This window comes from Oryza brachyantha, chromosome 8 (genome assembly GCF_000231095.2).
Source record: "Oryza brachyantha chromosome 8, ObraRS2, whole genome shotgun sequence".
In the NCBI taxonomy this organism is placed as follows: Eukaryota; Viridiplantae; Streptophyta; class Magnoliopsida; order Poales; family Poaceae; genus Oryza; species Oryza brachyantha.
Genome location: NC_023170.2, coordinates 7,994,399 through 8,014,664, shown reverse-complemented (window position 1 = coordinate 8,014,664; position 20,266 = coordinate 7,994,399). Strand labels below are relative to the sequence as shown.

Here is a 20,266-nt window from a genome sequence, read left to right as displayed (position 1 = left end):
ATCTATCGCTCGATACTCCCCGTCATCCCGGATCACCGCCTATCCATCCGCATGTCACGGCTTCCCTAGATGGAGATGTTAACGATAAATAGCTTTAAAAATCACATCAGCCTTGACAGTCCCAATTATTATATATTTGGTAGTTTCTATAACCATTAAATATAGTTTGTCACGTAAACAAAATGATAAAATCGCAACGTAATTAATAAAGAAAAAGAGAAAAAAAACTTAGAAATGGTTTCCTCACGAAGAAACAGGTCTGCGGCCTCGTTTGGCAGATTCAGATTCTGATTGATTTTCCATGAATTAGATTTATGACAGAATCAGAATTAGTTTGAATGGGTGTTTGGCTAAAAACAATAATCTCGGATTCTACTATCAGTTTTTGAGATAAATTATTGATACTACCTCTAACATAGCACGAGAATTGAATTTTTATATATTTGTACAAGTGGCCTAATGTAAACTTCAATAATAATTGAAAGCGGATATATCTATGTGTTAATTTTTTATACATTTAACCTGTGAAAAAAAGTTATATTCAGAAAAGGTTAGACAGTTAGACTGCACTTTTCTTACCTTTTGGCACCACTAGAGATGGCAACGGGGACCCACGACCCGAGACCCGATGGGTATTTACTCTATTAGGATACGGGCATGAGCTAAATATATTACCCGTGGATAAGTAATTGGACAAATACTTTCACCCGATGAGTACACGGGTATGAAAACGTTCTTATGATCCTCATACCCGTTTACCCATGGGTAATAAGTACTCGCAAGTTTAAATGCATGTCATGGCCTAATATCATATTAGCCTAGTCTAATTAACCAAAATCATAGGTATTTAAACCATTCATATATTTTCCATCACACTATATGAATGTGTGACGCCCTAAGTATCTAGCGTCTATACATATACTATATGGAAAATATGAAATTTAGATTGTTTTGAACTTTTGTGGGTATATAGGTAACCCGATGGGTAACATTTACCCAAGCGGGTATGGCTATGGGAAAATTTTCTTACCCGTGGCGGGTATGAGTATTTTAATAGTACGAAATTTTACTAGTGGGTATGGGTATGGAATAGCAATACCCGATGGGTATTTACCCATTGCCATCCCTAGGCACCACTGCACTTTTCTGAACTTTCTTTCAGATAATTTTCTGAACTTTTTTTCGCTTTGCAGGACAGACCGAAGAAGATGAGGTCGAGCAATGCAGGGCAGTGGGTTTGCAACGTTATGGTTGATGATTTGTTCGTGCTAATTGAGGTGTCAAGCTCGGATAAGCACACATACAAGAAGCCATGGGAACTGAACCTACTTGCAAGAAACTGCACAACCTGCAGAGTCTGAATCTCACATCATCAGAGTAACAGCTTGTTACTGTCTGAAAACTGTAAGAAATCAGATTGAGCACATTCAGAGGCAAACTTCACACTGATGGTAATTCAGAGAAAACATGTAAGCTCAATGTTCTGATATAACGATTCCATTTCCATCCTTCCTGATAAGCTGATAGGATGACTCGTTCACAACATGGTAGGAGTAGGTGCGGAAAAAACAAATTCCATTCTTGAGCCTTGACGCCTTGTACAATACTGATCAGGCAGACAGCTGCAGAAATTCTTCTCCGTTCGCAAAGAACAGGTGAAGCCTTGACGCCTTGTACAATACCGACTTTTGCAGTGGGGCAGCCGACCGGGCCAAGCTGCTGCAAAAATAAACCGGGGTCGGCGCCACGACGAAGGTTGGGGGCGGCGGCGAGGTTGGGCTCTATGACAGCGTTGTCGGTCGGGCTCGGCGGCGGCGGCGTGTTCGGTCGTGCTCGGTGGCGGGTGTTCGGTGGGGGGGGGCATGGTCGGGCTTGGCGGCAGCGTTGTCGGTTGGGGCCTGCAGCCAGTGACAAACCCAGAACAGAAATTACCGAGGGCCCAATATGTATTAATTATCTAATTTTTTACTTATACATTAATTAATATGATATAATTTAGTAAGAATTAGATAATTTACCTGGGGTCCAAGGACCCCGGGTAGTAACACATAGGTTCACCACTGCCAGTAGCGACGGTCCGGGCACCGATGACCTAAGCTGTGGACTTGTGCACGTGATCTATTCTGGAGAGAGAGAGGAGGTAGAAAGGGGTATATCTCTGACATTGGTGGGTAATTTTTATAGAAGATAGGGGTAATTCTATATTTGGTTGGTTAGATTTAGATGGGAAACCGTTATTTTTAAGATTCACTTCGTTTCTTCTGTTTCACCTTAGAATCAGAATCACCTTAATTCGTAATTGGATTTTGCTATTTTTTCATAGAATCGAGGACGAGAATCTCTACCAAATATAGCCTTCTCTTCACCTAATGTACCAAGAAACCATGAATTCGCCATTGGTGGAGAAACCACCCGTTTCTAGTGGGCATGTGTCACGCTCACCACTAGTGGAAGAATATACAGTTAAGAGAGAAAGAGAAAACAATTATTACTCGAAGACACATCCACTGTGGATCAGATAGGTAAGTAGTGGTAAAGAATCAGTACGTCCATATTTAGGATCAGCAATAATAAAGGAGCGAGATTAGCACCGAAAGAAAAGATGGTATGTTGGAGATATGGGTTTATCTATGTTTGGGCCTTCCAATATGATTTAGCCTTGTGTATTGGTGTTGAATAGCAATAAGCTATTTATATGTTGTCCTCCAGGTACATGTACCTTCTCTTTGTATCAAGGGATAGAGTTACAAAAGTAGGATACCGAGTTACATATGACCCCAACACCTGTCATACAATATCTAGTCGTGCACGACTAGGTGTACTAGGTCAGCCATAGAATACAAGACATTTCTTATGCAAATCAAACTTTACACTGTATTAACTTTATCTCTGTAGACTTTTACCATATATGAATATGTAAAGAGTAAGCAGATACCCATAATCCATATCACCCATACCGGCCTCCTAGTCCTCCATAGCTGTGGTAAATTCCTCCCATAGATTCTTGACCATTGTGAAGGATATCCATAATCCATATCACCCACATCAGCCCCCGAGTCCTCTATAGCCGCGCTAAACTATACACAACATTCTAGATGTCTCCCGAGTGCTTTTTATTTATCTTGATATCAATATTTAGGTGTAGGATACCCAGATATGGGGTATCCCATGTACTATACATATCTGTATAAGAAAGTGAGTCTCGAATGGTAAAGAAAGATATAAAGATAGATATCAGGTTAAAATGGCTAGGCATATGATAATGATTAGTTCTCCTATATTCGGATTTTCATAGTTGGTCGTATCTAGGTCGGATAGGCTTAGTCTTATTTGATTATGTTTCTATCTTTATAACCCTATCCCTTGGTATATATATCAGAGGAAGCATAGGGTCCCTTAGGGGCACGACTTGTTAGGTTGTTCAGCTTATTGTTGCGATATAGTCAGACATTATAATACAACACCAGCAAGAGTAGAGTATTATCTTATTTTAAGAGCCCGAACCTGGGTAAACCCTTATCTACTACGTAATCATTGATTTCTGCTCCTCTCTTGTCATCCATAGTATTACTGTCAATCTCAGCCGTCAACAGTTGGCGTGCCAGGTGGGCGTGCAGTGATGAATTTTTCATATTCAATGGACCCTTACTCCAAGGTCATGAAGGCTAGGTTTACTCACGTGCAAACTTTCAAGTTCGATGAAATTCAACTCCAAACCGATGAATACGGTGTGCTTTCTTTCAATGATTCAGAATCAGGCGACTTTGGAGAGGAGATGTGTTGGTTCGAACCCAGCTCTTCATTACCAGCCCCGGACGAATCCAATATGGGTCGCAGTCCATGGAGATGAAACCACTAGAGGAGGGATTCAAACCACTCGGGTTAGACTACGACGCACAACACATCGTGCAATTTGATGAATCAAATAGCAATAGCAGTAGCATAGTGTTAATGCCATATTTTGGTAAATTGCCGTTAAGTAATAATGTGCGATTAGAGACCGAATCGGACAAGAAAGGGAGAATCGACTAGGATGATAGATTGAAGACGAGACGGGTTCAGCCGATAGAACCTGAATCGGACATGAATTGGAGTCTGATTGGGCCCAGAAGCTTAGAGATAGATTCGATATTACTCATAGTCCGTGTAAATTAGGTTTGTTTTATCCTAGAGATTGTTTAGGATTTTATATCTAATTAGATTCCTTGTGTAATAGGTTAGTTGCTAGCATGGATCCATATCCGGTTAGTTTAGTTAGATCCCGGGATATAAATAGGTGATCCCGCAGCTTTGTAGAATCATCAATCAGATCATCTAGTCAAAGTTGGCGCATCGCCAACCTTCTCGACAGCGTGAGGGCTTATCGCTGCAGTTCGATCTCTTGCCTAGCTGGTTTGTCAGCTTCATAATGTAAGTTCGTGTTTGTTAAACCCATCGATCGGCTAAGACAGGACTGTCTCGATTAAGTTCGATCTCCTGCCTAGCTGGTCGACGGGTTATCTGAGTTCTTATTGTTACTTTGATCTATTCATAGCTTTAAGTAGTGATAGGTTCTCGATCAAGTCCTCGTGAGTTGCTTTATTCGACTTGTCAACATGAATCTGTTCAACTTGATTGTCTCCGTTTGGTCCGATCAATTTAGTTGACTAGGTATGTGTTGTCAGATTAGATCGAGTGCTTGTGAGGGCTTATCGCTGTAGTTCTAGCCAGCATTATTTCAAATAATTGGCCGATTTATTTATAAAACTTATCGATCTTCATGATTCCTATAGTTATATCGTGCTCAACTGCATACTATCTCGGTTAGGTCCGATCTATGTATGTTTAGTTCGATCTAGCTATAGGGAACTGGTCCGATCGGCTAAGATTACTAAATAGGTTGACGGATTAGGTTGGTCTGATATTTGATTACTCGTACATTGTAATGTTTTTCTGATTTTATGCATGATCACATTTAGACTTGAACTGTCTTGGTTAGGTTTGATCTTCTAGGTCTAGCGCGAGTATGTATGCGTTTGTTTATTATTGTTTTGTACCAGTAATCGCTATATTAGTCTAGTTTACCTTAAATTCCATGTTTATTCTCCTATCGGCTGCTGACTGTGTGTGCTATATGCACTAGATCGGTCTGATCGACCGGTTAATCTTAAGACTGTCCTGGTTAGGTCTGATCTTTTAAGATTAGCTGGTTGATTAGGCTATCTGATGATTATCCTACTCTTGATTCGGCCGATTGAGCATATTTCTGTTTGTCATCACCAAATTCCTGTAAAGCATAATATAAAATCTTGCTCAAAAAATTAATTTAAAATTTGGCAAAAGTAGGGCTTTTTCTTTACCCTCCTTTTCCTCCCTTTTTCTTTCTTTTTCCCTTCCTTCTCAGATTGGGCCGAAGTCCAATTTTTCTCCCTTTCTTCTTTTTCTTTCTTTCTCCTCTCTCCCCTCTTTTTTCCCCCTCTCTCTCGGGCCGACCCAGCCGAGCCGGCCTACTCCCTTCCTCCCCGCACACCACCTCCTCCCGCTTGGGCCACGCCCTCGCCACGGCCCAACTCCCCTCCCCCCTCCCGCGCTCTCCCTCTCCTCCTGCCTAGGCCGCAGCCGCCTCGGCCTAGCTCACTCTAGCCTGCGCCTCCCCGTGAAGTCTGCCCTTCCTCTCTCGGCTGAACCAGCCCGCACCGCCGCCCATGGCCGAGCCGGACTCCACGCCGCAACCGTCGTCGCCGAATCCGCGCTGGTGCCGACTTGGTCTCTCCAACGGCCGTCCCTGCCCTAGCCGGCGCCGCCACCCTATAAAATCCCCACGCCTGCGTCCCGCCGCCACTTTTCCCCCTCTCCGCCCGAGCCGCCGCCGTGCCTACCCGTCTCGTCGCTGCACCCGATCCCGCGCCTCGTCGCTGTTCACCGTTGCGGAGCCACGTCACCACCTCCACCTCGTCCTCGCCAATCTTCTGCCGCCTTTGTCATCGCTGGTAAGCACCTCTTCTTCCCTCTCCTTCCCTCGTTTCCCTCTCGGACGCCGCCACCAATCACATGCGCCGCCGCCACGCGCTTGCGTTGCCAGTTGCCGTCGACGTGCCCTTGTAGACACGATTCCCTCTGCCTCGTCGTCGCCGACGTGCCCGCGACGCTCGTGCCTCCCTTCACCGCCCGCACGATCGCCGCCGGTCGCCACTCGCGTCGCCCGCATCACTCGGTCGTGCCCCATCTCCAACCGCCGCCACCGGCCGTTGCTGCTCCCGCTGCCGGCCATCGTCGTGCGCAATTTCCCCATAACCGCCGCCGGTGCGCAATTTCCCCATAACCATCCGTCGCCCATCGCCACGGTGCGCTGCCGCCCCTCCCGGCCGAACGCCGCATCTCCTCTCCCTTCCTCTCTGTTTTCTTTCACCGACCGATGGGTCCCACCCGTCAGCTGGCCATCTTCCCCTCCCTCTCCCTCTCACGCTGACCGGTGGGCCCGGCTCGTCAGCCGACTGCCTCTCCTTTCCTCTCTCCTTCCCTCGGGCCCACTTGTCAGTCCCTCTCTCTCCCTCTCTCTCACTAACAAGTGGCCCCCACCCGTCAGCGCTCTCTCTCTCTCCTCACTAACGTCCGCAGCCCCATTAATTGCGCAATAATTGATTTAGGACTTTTCTGTTTAGTTAAAAAACACAGTTAAACTTCTAAAATCCATAACTAAGTTATCCAGTCTTCGTTTAAGTCCATTCAAATTTCATTAAATTCAAAAAATTGTCAAGAATCTATTAAAAGTACTTTCTTTTACTGTTTCAGTAGACTTTGTGCCTATTTTATTTATTTTTGTGCTTTGTCGCTTATATTCGGATACAGCCGAAGCGCCGATTTATTTTGAGATCATCGCCGAAGTACCCCAGGGACTAGAGCAAGGGAAGTGGCACTCATATTTGATCATATTGAACCCATTATTGTAAATTCTCTGCTTTATTTATTCAAACATGCATCGTTTTACTTAAAGTATTTATTGTATTTATTTTACGGGTGACCTATTTTTATGTCGTTGTTTATCCAGCTTTATTTCATGATTACCAGGTGTAAATTTGAGTAGAGTTAGGTCTAGATTAATGCTTAGCCATGCTTAGAACAAGTAGCTCATGTGATCACTCATTAATCATGATTAGTTCTGAATAGCTATTAATTATGATTCATTACCCGGTTCAGATTAATGCCAACTAAAATATTATTTATGGTGGGTTGTGGGTGCTTGGTTTTGAGAGTCGCACCCATGACAATTAAGGACCGGTTTGCAGGAAACCCTGAAAATTATTTTCGTGCTAACCACAAGCCAGAATGAGCAACGGTGGGATTTGGAGTGTAATTGCGAACTATTCAACGTACCCAGGCAAGGGTGAGCGTGATGGAGTATGGATGGGAGTCGTGGTGTAACGATGGCCTATACTGCTCCCGGATTCACCTAGGCACAAGAGGGGGTTGTTCGACTTGTTGTAAAGGATGGGGCGAAACCTGAAGTGTGGTGCGATTTAATAGGGAGGGTTATGCGACGGGTCCTATCATAGTTCCCTTTCTGGTATGCCATGGTGGTATGTCGGCGCATATTCAAGTGTAGTGGGACTATGTCTTGTAGGTACAGTAGTACACCTCTGATCAGAGTAAATCTATTCGAATAGTCGTGCCCACGGTTAAGGGCGAGTTGCTAGCCTCACTGTGATTAGTTGAACCTTTTAATGACCTGAGTAAACTGGCTTTCACTTGGGACTACTGCAACGTGGTGTAGCGTTGAGTAGTGGTTGGGCCTGTCGCAGCGTGGTGTAACGTTGGACAGTGGTGTGGTATTTTATAACTGTTATTTATTTATTCATTCTTTAATTTACTTAATTACCTTTATTCAGTTTAATCTCTATTATTTATTTAAATGCTGCTTTATTGCAACTAACCATAGCATGTCCTTGTTTATCCTTATGCATCATTTATTACCCTCTTTTGCGTGCTGCTTGTTAAGTACGCTGGTTTGTACTCAGCCTTGCTAAGTTTTCCCTTTCAGAGTTAGAAGTTGAATCCGATGGAGGTGACTCTCAGGAGTGAGCTGTTTCGCCGTCGAAGCGTTGCCTATGGACTGGAGCCGTACCCGCTGGAGCTAGTCTACGTTATTTTTCCACTGTATTTTCGTTAGAATAAATGTTATTTTTAGTTGTTTCTAAGAACGATGGATATGTAATCAACATTATCTTTTTTTACCCTGGCTGGTCCTGGACAGGGATTTTAATACACAATTAAGTTCAGAAATTCATGTGAAGAATTTATGGGCGGGACAGTATGTTGGCGCACGTTCAAGTGTCGTGGAACTGTGTCGTGTGAATATAGTAGTACACATTTGATAAGAGTAAACCTATTCGAATAGTCGTGCTCACGGTTATGGGCGAACTGCCAGATTCACTATGATTAGTCGAACCATTAGTGACCTGAGTAAACTAGCACTGGTTTGAGACTACTGCAACGTGGTGTAACGTTAAGTAGTGATTGGGCCTATTGCAACATGGTGTAACGTTGGACAGTGATGTTGGTATTTTACAAATGTTATATATTTACTTATTCTTTTATTTATGCTATTCTATTGAAATCTCTGTTATTTATTAAATGCTGCTTTATTGCAATTAACCTTATCCTATTCCCTGTGATCCATTGCATCATTTATTACTCCTATTCTATGCTACTTGTTGAGTACGGTGGTTTACACTCGGTCTTGCGTATTTTCCCCTTTAAAGCTAGAGGTTGAATCCGATGGAGGTGACTCTCGGGAGTAAGCTATCCGCCGTCAAAGCCGTTGCCTGTAGACTGGAGCCGTGCTACGCTGGAGCTAATCTACTTTATCTTTCTGCTGTATTTTTGTTAGTTTAACTGTTATTTTCAGTTGCTTCTAAGAACAATGATTATGTAATCAACATTGTCCATTTGTATACCCTGCCTGGTCCTAGACAGGGATTTTAATACACATTTAAGTTCAAAAATTCGTGTGAGAAATTTCTAGGCATGACAAAGATTTATGATGATTAATTTATATTATTATTTATTACTAATTCAATATACCCATCCCATCCATCCTCGTCCATCCAACCAAAAAAAATTAGATCATCCCATCCATATCTATCCAAACATAAAACTAGATTACCATATTCCTAAAAATATAGATCGTTATATCTCATCCCACTTTGATCACCAACCAAACGCACCCTTAATGACCACATTGCAATCAATTGTACAATTGATTTGGAATATAATTATATTATTTAATATCTTTTATATAAGTCATTCTACAAGCAGGTATTACTCTAATCATGCTTTGCATTAAGTGTCATTTTGTTGGTGTGTCAGGAGTCTCCTTTGGGATTCTTTTATATGAGTTACATAAAAGTTAACAGAAACATATAGGCATTAATTCAATGGGAACTTGATGGTCCTAACCTGTTAATTAGGCAGTAGTTCTTCCTTATGATACTTAGCTCATGCACTCATTTAATTCCTTCTCATTGATCTTTGTACACTCCAGTTTAGAAAATGAAAGTAGGCAGATAATATGATCAATTTTGTATTGTTTATTTAGCAGCTTATCCTATAGCAATACTTGTTCCCAGATTACCATGTGCTAAAGTTTCTGCTTATTAATGCCTCAACAGTGGGTAAAGCATGATGGGATTGAAGTACACGCTATATCATTCTGCTCCGAAGAATGGAAAAGTAGTTAAGTTCAAGACACTAAGGGTGAATTGAACTATTTGGAGAATATTTAGTTAGTTCTATTTGTTGCACATTTTATCTTTGTTTTGAAAAATTCCAATTTTTCAACAATGAACATATTAACTTAGACTTTTTCTATATTTTATTGAGGATCAGGACATATACTACCAAGTCATGTGAGGCTGCTGATATGTTAACTGACAAGCTACAAGATTGTTGATCTCAAGAGGTGGTCAGAAAGGGATAGTTTAGGCTGATCTATATGTTTCTTGTTTTGAAAATATTAGCACAAGTGATATGTTTGTATGATATGTAAATGCATTTATGTACACAGATATACTAGAGGTGGTAAAAAAGGATAGTTCAGGCTGATCCATTTGTTTCTTCTTCTGAAAATGTTAGCACGGAAGATTTCTTTCCATGAATATGTAAATGCATTTATGTACAAAGATATATTGTATATGTCGAAAGATATCATTCTTATGAATAAAATCAGTGGTTCTTGTTCATCGTTAGTGATGTGGTTTGTATATTACAATAATCTAAATAATTAAAATCAATATAATGAACAATATGAGCCAAAAAACATCAATTATCTGATCCGAATTCGCTCAAATTGAGGATGTGGTAGGGGTTTGCAACTATGTGGTAGATACGGAGTTGGATTCAGATAGTGAGTTTCGGATTCGGATACGGATGTGTTATCATTAATATCCGGTGGATACGAATTATCCAATTTTCTTACCGGATTATCCGATAGTCATTCTAGCAGATAATCCGAGTTTGTTAGCCCACAAAGCACTCAATCAAAAGTCCATCAATAGCCCAAATATTTTTCATCAATATTAAATGACAATATGTTGATAACATGTACATATCACATTCGGACACAATAATCCGTTTCCAAGCCGACTCCGCACCATTTCCGACATCCATAACAATCCACATCCGCTCGGTATCCATTTAAAAATTATGGTTTAGGATATGGTATGACCACTACCCGTCTGAATCTGCTCCGTTAACACCCCTATTACTACCAACATATAGTCATGTATTGCTACGGGCCTTTGCAACGGTAGCAAAAGCAACACATACTAAATGCGTTGCTTTAGACTATAGCAATGCTTATTTCGTCTTTTAACAACGCATGCATGTGTTGCTAAAGGGGTATTCCTCTTGCTATCAAAGAAAGGTTTTCATCCCAAGAATTTGAAAGCTTGGTCCACCTAGTACAAAAGGTATCGGGTCACGAAGGCCAATTTCTTAAAACTAGAAAGGAAAAGATGCAGAAAAGGATCGCCCATGTACAAGAATACTCATCCGACTTAGATCAGGAGGCAGGCGGCAGGGCGGTGGTGCAGAGCCAACATGGGGGTGACGGTGTGGGACCAGCCGACACGGCTCACACGACGGTGCGGCGATGTGGCGCGATGCCTCTATCAAGATAAATGATACAACCGATAAGGTGGGGTTCTGAATATGTAACCATGAATCCTAGTCGAATGAGTAATTACATGAAAGTAGCAATGGCTAAACTTTCAAATTAATCAAAACTTGAATAACCTTAAAGGGGTAGCTAGCTATTTAAAGGAGTGGAGAAGGTCTTAGGGACATCCTCCCCTTGGTTGGGGCATAGCCCCCTAGGGTCCCTCTTGGGTTGGGGTTCTAGATGAAGTTACAAGCCCATAGGTCCATTACGAGTGTTGCAGCACCTTATTTTCGTGATTCTCGTTGACTCAGATGGAATTTGACAATGAGACCAGATAGTTGGAAATATGCCAAAAACGGAGCTTGTATGAAGATTTGGCCATCGTTTGAAGTCAGTGCTGCATTAGGTGGCCGAGTTGGATTCTAGAACGTTTTGAACTTGATCTTCATCTTTTGATGTACCACGACCAGCGTGGCCCACAAACATATGTGCCTTCTAACATGTGTATTTTAAGAGTATATGATATGATCAATGGTTAAATCTGTAGCTCGTATGGTCACATCACCTTGCGTGTGATTTGCAGTGGATTTAGATTGGGATAAAAGAGCGTTGTTCAATGGGATTATGCGAATTTATCTAAATACTTTATTTTACGTGAAGAAGATATATCTAATAGCATTGTACCAAAAAGTCATACACACGTCTTTAAAAAAATATATTTAGTATGCCTTAGAATATACACATGCCTTGATAGCATGTGGATGGTAAACATATGGACATAAAATTCTTTTGGTTGATAGATAAATTGTGCGATATCCAAAACATAAACTTTCTTTCAATTAATTTAATTGATTTCATTTTCAAATATCAACATAATTAGCACGGGTATGTTTGATATATGATTTGAATCAAATTAAAGTACAATTAGAACTATTTTAGGAAAAAGTAATTTAACTAACATAAGATTAAATAATGTATGAATTGTGAAACCGTACCGTAGCACAGATATTGCTATTGGCAGGCACTGAATGTGATTTCCAAAACACCTTTGCTGTAGAAAAACGTCTGCGTGTAGCCGGTCACTGAGGAACGAACCCTAAAACCCCACAGTCCACCCAAACCCGCGTACGAGGCGGAAGCAGCCCACCGCTCCGGCAATGTGGCGCCGCGCCTCCCAGCTCCTACGCAACACCGCCACCGCCACCGCCACCGCCACCGCGCTCTCCAGCCGCGTACCGCAACCACGTCCTGCCTCCGCAATCCCAAAGCTCCTGCCCGCCCCAAAGCTCGCCTCATCCTTATCCTATGCTACGCAAGCAGCGGCAGAGGCGACGAGGGCCCCGACAACGGTGGGGAGCCTGCTGCGGCTCAACGACCTGCGGGACAATCCGGGGGCGCGGAAGCAGAAGACCCGTAAGGGCCGCGGGATCGGCTCCGGGAAGGGCAAGACGGCCGGCCGCGGCCACAAGGGCCAGAAGGCGCGGGGGACCGCCAGATTCGGCTTCGAGGGCGGCCAGACCCCGCTCCGCCGCCGCCTTCCTCGTCGGGGCTTCAAGAACCGCTTCTCTCTGACGTTCCAGGTTCGCCTTTCCCCATCTGTATCAATGCAGGCTGTATGATCTAGAATGGTGCACGGAAGGTGTTCGACTGGTTGTCTGTGCGCGGGGTTCGATCACGTACCCGCTTCCGCTTGTACGATTCAGGCTTAGTTGGCCCCCTCGAAATATTGCTAGGTTGAATGCTTCTTATACTTACCTAATAGACCGCTTGAATTTGGTTGGCACATGCTTGATCTATGTTGGCGTTGATATACTTCCAATTTTCTACGTTTTGATCCCATTATGAAGATTCCGTTGTTATTTCTTGAGCATTTGCTACGTTCCTCTTTTAAACAAAGAAACTTTTGGTAAAGGCAGCATTTGTGGGTGCCTCAACATGCGTTGTGAAAGATGACTAAAACATGGGGAATGTAGGTGCTTTAGAAACCATTTTGACATGAAATGGGCCGCTGATATGGTTGAATCTGTCCTGACCAAGTCCATCTGTTAATGATTATAGGGAGTTTTCAGATATAGTGAGTAGTTAGGCTCATAGAGAATTGGAGACCAACTAGAGCGGAGAAGAATAGATTTCTTTACCACGATCTTGTGGCATTGAATGCTTCTGTAATGTATCTCCTCTGTGGTAAAGTATTCTGGATTATTTCTTGAGCAAATTACAATTTGCACCAGGGTTAGCGAACACTTTCAGTTAGCAAGATGGAGCAAAATAAGTTGCACTTCACATGAGCCTAAGCACTTGAGGACAAGGTCGAGTCAGTTTGCATCCTAAGTTCCTAACAAACACAGCATACCTGAAGACAGGAGTATTATGGGCTCACTAGCCCCAGTAGAGCATTCAGCAACCAAAGTGATTAGGACGGTGCAAAGTGAAAGTGTAATCAAACAACCAATTTCTCATTTTTTATTACAATCTCCCAGATTCCTAGAAAATATTCCTGCGTGATACAATACCCTTTTCAAATTATTGTCTAAGACTGTAAGTGACTGTATTCAGCAATTCGTAATATTGTTTATTCATGCATATCCTGATTTCAGCCTAGCTCTATTTAGTCAACTAGGTCTTCATTTTAGAAGAGATGCATATGCGATTCAAACAAAAATTGTAATTTAAGAACGACATCTGATAATATTAATCTTCCCCATGATCAGCCATGTGGACTGGGTAAAATTGCAAAGCTCATCAATTCTGGAAACATTGATTCTTCTGAACTGATCACAATGAAGACACTGAAGGTACTGACAATCATTTTTTATTAAATAGATATGTTCTGTATTTTTTTGTTTTGAATTTCCATTCCTGCTTTGCCAGGATACAGGTGCAATTGGAAAACAAATAAAGGATGGAATTCGGCTAATGGGCCGGGGAGCAGAGGAAATTAAATGGCCAATCCACCTTGAGGCAAGCATAAGATTGTGCTAACTGAACTGTTTTCATCTATTCATAACCTTATAATTTCATATTTTGGTTCAAGCCTGTTGATGATGGAAACTTCATGCTCTAAGATGAAAATAATCAATGGCTGTACACTTAAAATATAATATTCTGTTCCTCTCTGTGTGTTATTCTTCGTATTTGGACCAATTCAAGGTGAAAAAGGGGGTTGCTCCTTCGGCAAAACTAGGATAAAGTTGAGCCAAAAGGTCGCGATTCAAGATAAATTCATGAGGAAGTGGTATCTCCTTAGGATCAACCCCAGCGTCAAGAAATTGGTTAATCGGTAAAGATACATGGATTTGGTGAGCGATGGCACAAAATTTGAACTTGAAATTTGACATCTACTCCTAGTTACTTTATTAAATTGAGATCTCATGTAGCAAGCCCATGGTTGATGATCATTCTAACTATAGATGATTACATCATGCTACAAGTATTACAGAATTTGACTTAAAAGTATCCGTTTTCTTTTATAGGTATTATGTGACTTCAGCCTTACTTACAATGTGGTTCATGTAAGCCTTACATGGCTTGATATAGATGACTAAGAAATCAACTTTATTTTCTCTCTTCTTCTTTACCCTTTTAGATATTAGCATGGTTTACCATACACATTTTTTGTTGTCCTTGTTTAATTAACAAAAAATATGTTTAAGCTCTAAAAAAATGGGAATATTTTTGGGGAAAAATAATAGCTAGGCCGCGTTCGCCCCTGTCCATTAGTTAACTTAACTCCCTTGTTTTTTGCGTGCACGCTTCTCGAAATGCTAAACTGTGTATTTTTTGCAAAAATTGTCTATAGGAAAGTTGTTTTAAAGAATCATATTAATCTATTTAATACTTTTTTAATAATTAATAATTAATTAATCATGTACTAATTTATTACTACGTTTTCCGTATCAGGGAAGTTAACTTACCACCCCTCTTGCCAAACTCGGCCCTAGTATTTTTTACATGACTAATGCAAATACTTTGACACTTTGTCATATTAGTGGTTGAAATTTTATAGGTGGGCTGAGTAGATTCTAAGACGATACAGGATAATTTGGCAGTATGTTGGGTTTATTACTGTTTTCCAGGTTACAACTTAGAAGGTTGTAACGTTACTCATTTGATTTGGTTATGAATATTGCTGGGGCAGATCTGATACTTTTATTCCCCTAGTGGGCATTTTACATTTAAGGTCCGTTTATTTATAAATCCCTTAAACATCATATGATTGGCCATTTGGTAGGTATCAAGGACGACTGCTAGGGCAAAAGCTGCAGTTGAAGCAGCTGGTGGAACAGTAAGGCTAGTGTACTATAATAAGCTTGGTTTCAGGGCACTTCTCAAACCTGAGTGGTTTGCAAAGAAAGGCCGACTTTTACCCAAAGCAGCTAGACCACCACCCAAGCAACGAGACAAGGTTGACAGCATTGGCCGCCTACCTGCCCCAACAAAGCCACTTCCCTTCACACCAGAAGAACTGGAGTTTGCAGCAAAGCGTGAAGCTGCGCGAGTGATTGCGTAGTGCGTAGAAGGTAGCATGAAGGAGGTGCACTCAAGTGATTGCGTACAAGGCAGCATGAAGGAGATGCAATTAGATCATGCCTTTTCTTTTAATTCTACACCCTGAAGAAGCTCTTCTGAACTAGAGTTTTGAACTGGCAAATTTTGTATGTTTTAAACAACTGTTGTGAATCTAGCATTTGGATTGTTTGAGATAGCTTTTGTAGCAGCAATTGTGCACTAAGCATGAGATTGGTTTGGAGTCTCTGATCTTCCAAGGAAATCTTCTCAATAAAAATATGAGCTGTGATGATCTATTGATGTCTCGTTGTTCTGTCATGAAAAAGATTGTAAACCTTCCAGAACTTCTTTTGCAGCAATAACTTCCGTCAGAATGGCCACCTCTTATATCTATAACTGTGGTGGTCTTAGAGAAAGGACACTCCAATCGTAAATATTTGATGGTTTGCACACTATTTAAAGGGTTGCTTTGGATTGGAGAATTTTCAAAGCAAAATAAATGATTTGAATCCTTAGGAATTTTTACTTGTTGAATTGTTTGTTTTGTAAGATTTGACATGCAAAATTCTTTTGGAATAGATTTCTATGCCTCTCACTTCCAAGGAATTTTATATATGAGCTAACCTCTTGTTTTTGCTTCCTTTGACAATCTCAAAGCATCTGTCTCTCTACTTAGTAAAATATAATCTCAAAAATCTCCTACGAGCCATCGAAAAAAGATGTTTGAATAAATTAAGTGGTTTTATTTCCCATGGGACTCTCAACATGCCATAGTATTTCAATCTTTCATTTTTTTAATACCTTGTGTTTTAGAATTATGTTCCAAAGTAGCCCTTGGTCGAACTTTTCAAACCGTAAATCATTATTTTTTGTTTGAACGAATTCATAAAAATCGAGTAAGTTTCTGATTTTCAATATACTCTTGTAGCGCCAAATATTTATGAAAGGAGAGTATCTATAAGTTGCACATAATATTTCTTAGCTATCGGATCCCATCAAATTAATGTGCAAAATCATGAATATAGTTTCGTCCGGAGAAAAAAAAATACCGAATTTTCCACGCCCGTACTTGTGCGGCTCCACACCACGCCAATGCTGCCGTCTAATTAACTTGCATGCTTTTTGAACATGACTGGCGTATCTATGCTGTAGGGGCTTGAGTCGCTGCTATCTCCGCCTATACAAGTCCCTACTAAATCTACTCTAAAATTTTATCTCAAAGATTAATGCGAAGGGTGATGAAGCTCTATTTAGTTTGCTCAGACCTCTAGTATCAATTGCTCGATTCACCACTGTGCATGAGTGCTATCATTGACAACTATATTTGCACTACGATGTCTTAGATCCCTAAAAGCCCAGCACATTGCCAAAGTCACCCTCAAAGCTAGCCATCTATGCTTGAAAAGTGTGTGACTAACCCTAACATATCAAAACTCTAATTTCTAATTACTAAAATAGAATTGATTGTTTAACATGATAATTAGAGTTATCAAAATTTAACTGCCTTCAGACCCGTTAGAGCCAAATTGATTGATTAGGGTGTTTATACCCTCTCAAAATTTCAGGTGCCATCATGCAACATTTTTCGAGGAATTTTTTGCACAAACTGAGGATAATAGATTTTTTTGCACAAAACCAATCATAGCCCACAAATCCCTAATTTAATTGCATTTTTTTTGTAAAACCGACAATTCATTCAAACTTTCTCTTTTTGCAAAAAAAACCATTAAATTTTGGTAATTTTCACCCAAAACCCCTCATCAATGTTTTTAGAGTATTCTGGAACCTTCTAGAACCCACCAAAGCTGATTTCTTAACCTAATTCTAGAATTTTCTAGAACTTCCCATAAGTTTCCAAAACCTTAGGTTCCATAGTTTTAGTTTCCCGAAGCCATTAGTATCCATTGGATTCATGAAGCTATGCCACTGTATCAAAGAAGAGTCTAGAATGGAGGGGAAGAATAGAGAAGGTTCTGAATCATGATTCCATCAAGGAGTTGTGGCAAACTTGGAGCAAAAACAATGAGCAACCATACATTCAAGCAAAGGATGATTGTGTCAACTCCTCAACCTCATCAAAATTTGCCAATAAATAGAGGGAAATCCCTGCTCAACCCAACTATCCATCTCTTCATAGCCACTATAAGTAGAGCTAGAAGCTAGAAAGAGTAGCATAGACTTTCTCCATTTGAGCTCAAGGAAGAGGAGGAGAAGGAGATATTGCATAGGAGCATACCTCAAGGGAGTATCACCGGCACCAACCAGTACCAGTGGCGGCAACAGGAGGCATCCCTAGAGCAGCGGCAGTAGGAGGCATCCCCGTAGCAACGCTGAGAGGGGTAAGCGAAACCCTGTAGCAGTGGTAGTGGCTATAGTAACCACAGCTGCACTATGGGACGAGCTCATATAGGAAAGTGTGTCCGGATATTTGTATGATGGGATAAGACGATTGAGTGGAGCAACATTGGCGATCTAACTAAAACTGTCCAAGGAAGTTGTGTCTTAGAAATTGTTACACCAACTATAGAGAAAGTCGTGATTTTGACGGATGCATGGTCAGCTCAACCACAAGGGTATTTGTTCTTGCAAGAATTGATAACTACCAAGAACAAGATGAACAAGTAACTTAAATTGTGGAATAAAGATGTATGATTAAATTAGTAAGAATATCAAATGTGGGGTTTTGAAATGAGCAAACCGGTGATCCAACTGATCTTGGGTTTACACGGCAAAGTCAAAGCTAAACTTTGGTCTAAAACAAACCCAAGTTGATCTATGGTGGCCAAGTGAAATATATAGGCGAGAGGATGAGTCGGGGTCATCCTCTAGCTCGAAGATACATCCCTAATTTACTCAACTAGATACATGAGCCTATGGCCCAAAACTAGTGGAGCAGCATTGGTTGGTTATTTGAAAGCAATTGCATCCAATTGGTGTGGAATCTAGAGATGATGCCACATTCATTTCAAAGCAAACTCTAAAACATTTCCATCAAGTACTCATACGCCCCAAACAGACGACTATGCTCATTTGAATTCAATGCTGTGTAGCCAAAAACATTCTTCCTTAATTCTATGCACAATAACATCACCACAAGAACTAATAGCAATCCATTAAGTAAATCATGCTTATGCAAACCCACGAACATTGCCTGATAATTATGTTGATAGACATGAGGATGTGTAACTGGTCATTGTAACATGGTGAGTATAATCATCGTACTCAATCAGCCACACCGGACAACCCAAGCAAGGGTGGAAGTGAAGGGGTTGGGTTGGTTCGGGAATGGATTAACCGGCCGTCAGATCTACCATACCACAAGGGGTAGTCTGTTGTTAACGCCAGATTTTGGCAAATCGACGTTATGGATTGAAACACAGCTAAAGACTGAATCAGACAAGAAAGAGGGAATCGGCTGGAGGTAGGAGACTGGATGCGGTGTGGCTGCAGCTGATAGAGTCCAAATCGGACATGAATTGGAGTCCGATTGGGCCCAAAGCTTAGAGATAGATTCGGTGTTAGTTGTGAGTCCGTGTAGATTAACTAGGCTTTATCTTTGAGTTTGGTTAGGATTTTTATATTTAATTAAAGTTCAAACACTACAAGTTAGTTAGTAATGGATTATTATCCGGTTAGGTTAGTTAATGTCCGGGGCTATAAATATGTGTGCCCGGGGTCCTTGTAAATTATCTCCAGATCAATCTAATTTGGTGCATCGCCTCAAATCTTCTACTTGCTTGAGATTTTGGCGCGGGGTTTGTCAGCGTCACAATGTAAGTTCATGTTTTTCAAAACCCCTCGATCAATTAGAACAAGACTGTCTTGGTTAAGTCCGATCTCTTGCCTAGTTGATCGGCGGGCTAAGTTTTACTATTGCTTTAATTTGTTTTAGCTTGAAGTAGTATTCGTTCCCGATCAAGTCCTCGTGGGTTTCTCTATTCGATCTGATAGCATGACTCTAGTCGACCTGATTCTGTCTTGGTTCAGTCCGATCAATCTAGTTTGTCGGGTTTGTGTTATCAGATTGGATCTGGGGCTCGCGATGGCTTATCACTGGAGTTCTAGACAACATTATCTTGAGTAGTCCGTTGGTTGGTTCGTTAAGTCCATCGTTCGGTTAAATCTGATCTATGTTATTTGGTGCGATCCGTTTATAGAGGTTTGTCCGATCGGTTAGATTTAATGGGTTAGCTGATAGATTACGCTGGTTTGCTATCTGATTATTCACATGCCACAATGATTAACTGATCTCATGCATGGTTATGTTTAGATTTGTACTCTCTCGATTAGGTTTGATCTTTTAGGTCTGATTTGAGCATGTATGCCGTTGATTATTATTGTTTTATGCTAGTAATTAGTATAGCATGCCGGTTCATATTAAAATTCCACATTTAGTCTCCTATCGGCTATCGATTTTATGAAAGATAAGCACTGAATCGGTCCGATCGGCTGGTTAATCTTAAGACTGTCTCGGTTGGGTCCAATTTTTTAAGATTAATTGGTTGATTGGTCTGTTTAGCATTTATCCTACTTTTGACTCAGTCGATTTAGCATGTTTATCCTCACTATCATGAAATTCCTGTAAAGCTGATCGTCTAGTTCATCGGCTAGGTTCCTGGG

At 41.1% G+C, this 20,266-nt stretch overlaps 1 protein-coding gene across 1 annotated transcript; it reads left to right on the top strand.

Moving 5' to 3' along the window:
* The first annotated feature begins 12,205 nt into the window (after positions 1-12,205).
* Positions 12,206-15,951, top strand: LOC102699978 (50S ribosomal protein L15). Its single transcript, XM_040526540.1, has 4 exons — positions 12,206-12,717; positions 13,849-13,932; positions 14,009-14,098; positions 15,369-15,951. Exons 1-4 carry the CDS (start codon positions 12,295-12,297, stop codon positions 15,645-15,647), a joined length of 876 nt encoding a protein of 291 aa, XP_040382474.1. The 5' UTR covers positions 12,206-12,294; the 3' UTR covers positions 15,648-15,951.
* Positions 15,952-20,266: the final 4,315 nt, after the last annotated feature.

Bases quoted from the DNA above. Each gene is read 5' to 3' on its own strand.
- LOC102699978 (XM_040526540.1), top strand. From the start codon at position 12,295: ATGTGGCGCCGCGCCTCCCAGCTCCTACGCAACACCGCCACCGCCACC. The intron at 13,933-14,008 runs GTACTGACAATC...CTGCTTTGCCAG, and splicing joins TCACAATGAAGACACTGAAG to GATACAGGTGCAATTGGAAA. The intron at 14,099-15,368 runs GCAAGCATAAGA...GCCATTTGGTAG, and splicing joins AATGGCCAATCCACCTTGAG to GTATCAAGGACGACTGCTAG.